Below are 9,046 nucleotides of genomic sequence, written 5' to 3'. Positions count from 1 at the left end.
CATATTCTCTAACTCCCCATTTTGTTTCACAATACCACCATCAAAAAATCGAACTAAACGATCCATCTACAAAATACAAACATTTCACCATGTCATGTACACTACACATTGCACATATTCAATATATCAACTGGACACATTCCACATATTGGACATATTGCAAACAAAAAAATACACATGTCATGTATACTACACAATTGGATGAATATATACCTAAATCGAAGCATTCAACAAGTTCTACACATCAATATCGCGGGCAGAGACTATTGCGTTTGAACTACGCATCATCTAACACATAACAACATTGCATTTCATTCAAAATGGAAATCATCAACCTAACCCTAAGTCACCTAAACATCCTCTGATCTACCAAATGCAACGGTAAAACATGGGAAAAAGTAGGGGGATACCTTCCACACGACGCAGGGATCAATTTCCTCAACTTTCTCCCACCGAAATTGTCGGATTTTGGGTGAATTTGGGGGTGGGACGGCGGCCGGCGGCAGCAACAAGCTTGGGCGGGCGCGGGTGTTCTGGAGGAAGAAGAAAGGAGGGAGGGAGAAAGGAAGGAGCCGGCGCGCGTGTGTAGGAGGGATGCTGCCACGCCAGGCAGGCTGGCGCGTCGAGCACTTGCCCACGTCAGCGCCTACCTGACCCGGCGTCGTGCCGCGCCAGCGTGGCAGGGGTCCGCCGCGCTAGTGCATGTGGCGCGGCAGAGGCGTCCTGCCGTGCCTAGCGGTCTGGCGCGGGCAAAAGGTTACCCATCGCAAATAAACTTCCGCTGAGGTTATTTTTAAAATTATAATTAAAAAAGTTAAAAATAAAAAAATTCCCGCCGACCATGAGCAGCGTCAAGACTTACTTTGAGCTGTATTTTTTTTACTTTTCTGAAAAATTATTGTTGAATTTTTTAAAAAAAGTCAACACTAATTAGAAAATGTATTTAGTTTTCTAAGCTCAGAAAGCTAAAAAAAATATAAAATTGAGCTTTCCAACTTTTTATATAAACTTAGATTTTCTAAGTTTTGAGCTTTCCAAAAGCTGCATTAGAAATTTGCTATTTGTTTAAACTTATAGCTTCTCACGTTGCGAAGCTATTAGGAAGTGCAAACAGAACTACATTAGAAATTTGCTGTTTATTTAAACTTATAGCTTCTCACTAGTTCAAACAGAACCTTAGTATCTCGCTGGATGAACCGAGTCTAACAAACCTAGCAAGATAACTAAACTGACTCTTATTTTTTAAACTTTTGCTCATTGTTTTGAGCGACCGCGAACAGACGAAAAATAAAAGGAATTTCGAAAAAGAATGAATGAAAGAAAAAACACTCAGCTTCCTGTGTGTTTCTGGTGCCCACGCGGCTACCCCGTGGTGTTGGGCCAAACTGGGCCGCATGAATCGGAGACAAAGCAAGCAGTCCGGAGCAAGCGTGTAGCAGAATCGCTGGATCCTGCGATCGAACGGCGGATTGGGGGCGGACGAAGCCGGCGGGGTCGGGGTCAGAGGATCCGGTTCCCGCCCTTCCTCCCGCCCACACCGCCGTGCGTCGCCGCTTCTCCGCAGTCAGCTCAGCGCCGCCCCTACACGCAACCGCGCCGCCGCCCCACCGCACCGCCTCGCTAACGAAAGCGGCGCCCCAGCGAACCCTAGAGCTACGGTTCCGCCGCCCGTGTCCGCCGGCCGTCGTCCTCACCGTCGCCTACGACCCTCTCACTGCTTCCCCTTTCCAATCCCGTGCAGTGGTGAGCACGTGCCTCGGATTCACTCGATTTCTTGCGGATTTGTTCAGATCCGAGTCGTATTTGGTGAAATTTGTTTCCGCTCCATGCCATTTTCAAGTTGGACGCGAATGTGCTTCTGTTTCATCAATTTCGTACCATTTCCATGCCTAGTGCTCATTTCAGTTTGAATTCATGCATGATTCCTTCAAATTTGAGCAACACTTATGCCGTCAGTTTCAATTTAGTGGAAATTCAATTCACATTCATGGAGTTCAAGTTGAACCCAGTCCCATATCGACCTTTTGCTTTGCTTTAGGACGTATTCTTGTCTCTAGTTATATTTCTCGTTTTGGGTTTTCTAGATTCATACTCCCTCCGTCCCAAATTGTAAGTCATTCTGGAGAGTCAAAGCATCTCAAGTTTGATCAAAATTATAGAGAAAAATATGAAGATTTATGACATCAAATAGATATACTATGAAAATATAATTGATAAAGAATCTAATGATACTTAGTTGACATCATAAATGTTATTATATTATCATATAAATTTGGTCACACTTGAGATACTTTGACTCTCCAAGATTCTTAGAATGACTTACAATTTGGAACGGAGGGAGTACCTTTTACTATACACCTAGACATAATATATATCTAGGTGCATAGCAAATATATAAATTAAAAAATCAAAACGACTTATAATTTGGGACGGGTGGAGTACGTAGCTCTCACCCAGCATTTGTCGCAGATGGGTCGTGAGTCTAAGTCAGGGATAGGGCAAAGAGCAGGCCGTTCAGCAGCCCAAGAAGAAGAGGAACTGGTATTTTGGACAGAAAGAGTTTGTTTCAAAAAAAAAAGAGCAGAAAGAGTAGGACAGTATTTTGGCTGTTCCCGACACTCAGGGTTCGAGTGGCAGGGGGGATACTGGTCGATGAAGCACTAGTCAACAAGGCAGCTTAGGCAGCAGGACAGGCAGCAGGGCAGAATCCCAGTTCAGCAGCTCCGTGGAAGTTTGTAGGCATGGCAGAGGCTTCAGATATGCTCGACATGCCAGTGCGACCCCCGCGGCCCATCGCGGTTGGCGAGGATGAGAACACTTGCCGTGGTGTCTTCATGGAGTTCATGAGCAAGTATGTCATCATTTCTTTGTGGTCTGAATCCTTTTCTTTTTGGGACTGAAATTTCCATTAACCTGCACTGTATTGGCTCTTCAATATGTCACACAGAGTGGCTCGGTTCGAGGAGCTAGCTAAATCTGGGGAGCGATTGCTTGTGAGATTCCGTCAGGATCTTGGTTAGTAACTCTGATATGCTTTCCTTCCCCTTTTGTGGGGGCACAACCGATAACCCATGAAGGTTCAGTTTATATGATTCAGTTTTATGCATTTACTCTGTAACATTGCGATGGGTATTTTGTACTGTAACAGAGCACTGAATTATCTATTGCAGGGTATTTTCGAAGCCCACAGATTCCTAACGGATCAGATGTCATGAGTCAGATAGTTAAATCTAACAGCTCTGGCAGAATGAGGTCGTATCTGGAAGCTGGCTGCAGGCTTCACTGCCAAAATATCTCAAACATAAATCAGTGCGAGTTTGAAAAATATTTTCTTATTCCTGCATGCTAATGGTTGATATGACTTCTTTATCGTACTGTGCATTTGTTTTTCGAACTGAGGCATTACTGAATATGCAAGATTCGGACAGTAAGATAATCATTCATTTTTAATGATACCTTCATACCCTTTAATCAGTTTGGCATTGATTTTTTTTTCCTTGTACCAGTACACTCGTGTGAAGATGGACTTAAGGATCACATAAACAAAGGTACTTGATCACTCTTCATACCTTATATGAGTTTTGTTAATCTTTAATCTATTCAGTATTCACAAGCAAGTAATAGTAAAGCATGACCTCACTGCAATCTTGTAAACTCTACAAACTGCCATTAATTGCCATCATCGATTAACTGGAGCTTTGGGTTTATATATTTCCTTCTTATCATGTTTGTGAAACTCTTGGCTCTAACTGACCTGCTGTTCTTTTTATTTTCTGCTAGTTAAGACTTTGCTTGAAGAGCTTGAATGTCTAGTCGAGGATGTCTATGCCATCACCCTAACCGCCAATATAAGTGCTCTGAAAGTTTCAGACAGTCATACCATTGACAGCAAGCTGACTATTGATTCGTGCATCATTGGGGTAGAAGTTTCTGTTCAAACATTTCCTTTTACTAATCATTTACATAGTGTTCTTTTCAACAGAGAATATCTTGCTGTTTACAATGATGAAGTAAGGTGGAAACCGGGTAACATGTTACATCTACTGCAGGAGGATAAAAGTGCAGATCAATTGGACAGTGATGTATTTCTTGTTACTGTGATGATCATTGTTCACAACATGTTGGAGCTTGACTATGCGATGCAGGTAAATTGTGTCGGTGTGTCAGAATGTTCACTTACTCTTCCACTTTACATTTTGCGGGCCATGGCATCCCAATTCTGTTTCTTTCACCCTCTTGATCAGTGAAGACTACATTTCTCTACAGGAAAATATTGTTGGTGCATTATCCCTAAAAACGCTGCCATCAGAGCTTGAAGGATACTGCCTCATGTGGGATTTGCGCCCATACATTGACGATGATGTGATGCATCTTGCCTGGGAAATGTGTCCATAAGACTTTGGCATTCACAGTTATAGCATGGGGAAGGCGATGGAAGAAGCCGAAGGCTATATTTGCAAAGACTGGACGTGGTCGTTTGAGCAATTGAGCATTGAATCTTGGAGTTGTTTCCGAACTGCTGAGATGGATGGCCTCCATATCATTTTTCCCCCATCGAAGATAAGAGGAATTTTTTATGTGTTGGCAGAAGATTGATTTGACGGGATTGTAGATGGATGGTGTTTCGAAAAAAAAGGATTGTAAATGGATAGCAACGTGTGCTCATGATTGTGGTGTGGAGCACCCATAATTTGTCGAACTTAGTTTCCGAATTTTTGTTCTTACGCATTTGATTGCTCTTCTCTTTGAAGTTAAAACTTCCACTTAAAATCAAAATCTTTCTTTGGTATCTTAGGAAGGGAGTCATACTAACTAAAGATAATCTTGTGAAAAGAAAGTGGATTGGATGTGCTAAATGTTGCTTCTGTAGCTCAGAAGAAACCATTTGACATTTATTTTTTTAATACCATGCGGCAAGGTTCTTTTGGAATATGGTTTCCATCTCCTTTGGTATTCAGCCGCCGCATTCCACAGCTAATTTATTTGGTTCTGGGCTTAGAAGTTTTCATCTAAGTTAAGAAATCGATTTTTAATTGGTGCATCGGCGCTTGTTGGGCTATTTGGTTGAGTAGGAATGTAGTTTTCAAAAGAAAAAAACCTAACTCGTATTTGCAGATCATCTTCAAGGGGACTAACTAGATTAGGTGTTGGTCGCTGCTATCTAAAGAGGAAGAGAGAACTTGTGCATTGTCTGTGGTGTCTGTAGTCTCGGTACTGCATTTTGTAATCATCAGCTGTGCGCTTTCAGAACTTGATTGTTGAGGCTGGAACCTATTTCCTAAATCTAAAAAACATTGGATTGCTCTGATTGTACAAGCCCAGTGCCATGATAGCTTAGCAATGATATTCGATCGTTCCCAGAATACTAAACCCACTGCAGCATTCTGGGAGAAATTAATGAATACTACGGGTACTGGAGGGAGCCAGCCATCCGGCTTCCAGTTTTGACAGGCAACCTTTCCCTTGAAACTACCCAGCTCTGCATAACACATCATAGCATAATTCTACCACCGAAAATCCGGCTAGCTAAGCTTACATAACCCAGACTACATGGATGAGACGACAATACAAAAAACACAGGTAAATAGCTAAGCTTCCTCAGTTGCCATTTCGTTTTTCTTGCCACGGTCAGCCCCTTCCATCATCTCTCGCTCGAACTCCGGCTCATCGAGCGAGAGGGTGGCAAACTCGAGGACACCAGCCACGACGTTGGACTCGAAGCAATCACCCTCCACATCCCACAGCTTTGACTCTGGATCCGTGTAGTAGGCTAGTAGCGGTCCGTGGTTCGTGAAAAGAGACGCAGGTTAGTGTGAATGAACACCAGATCATCAGCCCATTCAGGGCGCCGTTTCTTTGCCATGATCTTATGGATCAGGCTGTAAGCGGCCAGTTCCTCTCGTAGCAGGAAGACGAGGCGGGTTGGTGAAGAAGCTTGAGAGCTAAGCTCTGCTGCGTGCGTCCGGTTAGGCCCGTGTTGTAAAAATTTTATTTCGCTCTTCTTAATACAAAGATACACAACTCTCATACGTATTCTAGAAAAAAAAAAGCGCTAAGCTCTGCAGCCTCGGTGCTGCAGCTCCATGGGTCACCCACCATGTCTTTGGGTCAAGTATGTCCCTGTCGACCGCGGAGTCCAAGCTGAAATGTTCGTTTCCCAAATGAACAAACCCTGCATACTCTTCCTTAATTATCTTCAGGTCGTCTGCTTCAGGAAACAGTTTCTTCAGGCTACTATTTCTCATTTCAGAAATCCCAGCATCATAATGTGGGGGTAGATAATTAGCATCTTCGTCAATCCAGCTGTTGCTGTAATATCTACAAAAGAGAACAAAAGGTAGCATCGATCATGACTTGAAAAAGGAAAACAAGAAAGTCGCTTGCTACTAACTAGGAATCTAGGATTCACCTTGGATTTAGTGTGTGCGCTAGACAATCAAGTGGTGTTTTGCTCTTGCTCCACCAATCCACTAAAATGCCATGCACAATAGAGTAAAATGCTGACTCCTCAGATGCCTTCCCTTCATACTCATAATTACAATCTTTACCTTCTCAATCATATTAGTCCACATTCCATAGATCAAATGGAGGCAAGCCTTTTCAGTGTCTACTGCGCGTATCATTGAATATATGGGCTCAGTGAAAGCAAGAATGTAGTCAACTTGATCCCACCACAAGTCATCCAGAATTTTCTTCTTCACAATTTTTGCTTGTCCCATATTTTCCTTTCTGTAAGCAGACCACTGGTCACAGATGACCAACCTTTGAAGGGATTGCTTGATCAACCGAAAGCTCTTTAACATGACAATATCAGAAGCAAATCTTGTGCCTGCAATGGTAAGCATCTTCAACTTACTGAACTCATCAAACATTGACAACGACATGGAGTGATCCACTATGAAACTCTTGATAATAGTTGCAGCCTCTACAACATCTGAAATCCATTGACAATCTTTGACGGTCACATTTTCACTACTCATAGCAGCACAAATACTCTTCAACACAAGACTTAGTATGAGCAACGCTTGGCATCCACTGGATGTGGTTGTACTTTTCTTCAATCAGCACCCCGGCATCTCTACAAACAGGATCATTATCTGTGATCACCTGGACAACATTTTCTGGACCAACATCTTTAATCGCAGCAATGAGCTTTGCTGCAATATATTTTGCTTTTCTCTTCACCTTATCTTCATTGTAAATTGCTCCCAAAAAAACTGGTCCACTTTCAGAAACATCTAGAATGTTGATAACTGGTCGTCTTTCAGCATCTGACCACCCATCACAAACTATTGTCACACTTGCCTTCCTCCACGTGCTTTTAATGGTCTCTAGCACACCTTCGATACGAGCCCTTTCTTATTTCAAAAGAGTTGTCTTCAGCTTCTCAGGTCCAGGAGGAGGATAACCAGGAATGTGGACCATTGTGGCAACAGATAAAGAACCATGATAATATGGGTTCTTTGCAAGATTGAATGACAAGCCTGCAAGTACAAACTAAACACTAAATGGCAAGCCATGCAAGATGAAGGGATAGTTTCCAAGTTTAAGATGTTGACCTGAATAATAGACGATCATTGCAACTTGAGAAGCCCAGTGATCTTGGCTTTCCATAGAAGCATTTTTTACATCAGTGCAACCAGGAATGTCTTTCTTCCTGGCTAGAGAAAATGAGATATCATAATATGGGTTTGTTGCAACATCAAGCGCCAAGCCTGCCAATGTAAACAAACATTAAAGAAAAGCCATAAAATATAAATAAAAAAATAACTTTTAAATATTAACCTGCAGAATAGAACAGTCTTGCAATTTCAGCATCCAAAAGATCACGAAACATCACACGAATATCCTCATGCAAATCTGTGCTCTTCTTTCGTCTCTTTGGCTGAACTATAGCTTTGCCTGTGACTGACCTGCCACTAGAATCGCTGCTAGTAGCAGAATGTGTTAAGGGCATATCCATAGGCATGGTTCTTGCATTTGAATCTTCTGCAGCGACATACTCATTCTCAAGTTGTGTATGGATAGTATCTGTCAACCCTGTGCAATCTTCAACACCATGCCGAGACCATTCAAGCAGGTGTGCCTCCACCGCTGAATAGTTTCCATGAAAGACACGATTGCAGTAGTCACATAGGAACCTCACATTATCTTCATCAAGTGAACCAGACCCCTCCAAAACGTCAACATGTGTCCATAGGGGCTCAGCATTGTCTCCAAAATCATTATCCCCACTTGCCATCTCCAGGCTTCAGAAATGACAATAGTTGCAGTAGTTACTAGTAGTAGTGAAAAGATTATACTTCATGGTTCATGCAAAGACATCATAACTAAATGAGTAAATTTCAAAAATCTACAAGTTCTTTGAATCTATGATGCAACAGTTTTCTTAACAAAATAAAAATTCACATAAAGCATATATTTTCATAGCAAAGTTTCTCCCCATTATCGGGATTCGAAACAAGGCCCTAAATCCCTAATCTCCCACTTGGGAAATCAGAAGTTGTTGAACCATTTCTTGTTGATACTTCCTAGGGCCGCAACAGAGGACTAAATCGGTCCAATAAATTTCTGAACGCCCCCGTGGGGCCTGACGCGACGCCTCAAGAGCCAAGCTAGCGATTTGCGCGGTGAAAGCTCGGTAACGAAATGAGAGGGAAAAGGAGGAGGCGGAATCGATACCTGGCGTCGGCGACGGCGGTGATGTCTTCCCGGCGGACGACGCGAAACCCTCGTCGTGGTCTTCGCGGGACGGCGGCGTCACGGCGGGAAACTCGCCCTCCCCTTTTTCCCCAGGAGGCAGAACCCGCGCAAAACCTCACTTGGCTCTGGAGTAGCCGAGTAGGGCCTAGGGGCCAGGGGAAGTGCGGTCGCCTCTTCGACTGCCCCGCCCAAACTTCCCCGGCCCCACATGTCGGAATTTTTGCTTGCTATCGCTCCAACTCAAGGGTCATAGGAATACTAATTAAAAAAACTTTAATTAGTATTGTTTGTTGTAAAATATTTGCGAAATCAGTTCAAAACAAAATACAAAGATAATTGCATA

The 9,046-nt window shown here is 42.9% G+C and overlaps 1 protein-coding gene and 1 pseudogene across 1 annotated transcript; one reads left to right on the top strand and one right to left on the bottom strand.

Moving 5' to 3' along the window:
- The first annotated feature begins 1,753 nt into the window (after positions 1-1,753).
- On the top strand, positions 1,754-4,856 carry LOC117847612 (uncharacterized). The gene is made up of 6 exons (XM_072292384.1): positions 1,754-2,851; positions 2,948-3,015; positions 3,171-3,347; positions 3,507-3,548; positions 3,781-4,145; positions 4,267-4,856. The coding sequence occupies exons 1-6, from the start codon at positions 2,742-2,744 to the stop codon at positions 4,393-4,395; spliced, it is 891 nt and encodes a 296-aa protein (XP_072148485.1). The 5' UTR covers positions 1,754-2,741; the 3' UTR covers positions 4,396-4,856.
- A 576-nt stretch (positions 4,857-5,432) lies between these two features.
- LOC117847625 (uncharacterized) lies at positions 5,433-8,922 on the bottom strand (annotated as a pseudogene).
- Between the last annotated feature and the right edge of the window lie 124 nt (positions 8,923-9,046).

Source organism: Setaria viridis, chromosome 3 (genome assembly GCF_005286985.2).
Source record: "Setaria viridis chromosome 3, Setaria_viridis_v4.0, whole genome shotgun sequence".
NCBI classification, from domain to species: Eukaryota; Viridiplantae; Streptophyta; class Magnoliopsida; order Poales; family Poaceae; genus Setaria; species Setaria viridis.
Note: the sequence above shows the minus strand (reverse complement) of the source record. Positions and strands in the feature narration are given on the sequence as shown.

Excerpts from the sequence above, each read along its gene's own strand:
- LOC117847612 (XM_072292384.1), top strand. The coding sequence starts at position 2,742 with ATGGCAGAGGCTTCAGATATGCTCGACATGCCAGTGCGACCCCCGCGG. Across the intron at positions 3,016-3,170 it reads GAGATTCCGTCAGGATCTTG|GGTATTTTCGAAGCCCACAG; the intron begins GTTAGTAACTCT and ends TATCTATTGCAG. Across the intron at positions 3,348-3,506 it reads TTTTCTTATTCCTGCATGCT|TACACTCGTGTGAAGATGGA; the intron begins AATGGTTGATAT and ends TCCTTGTACCAG.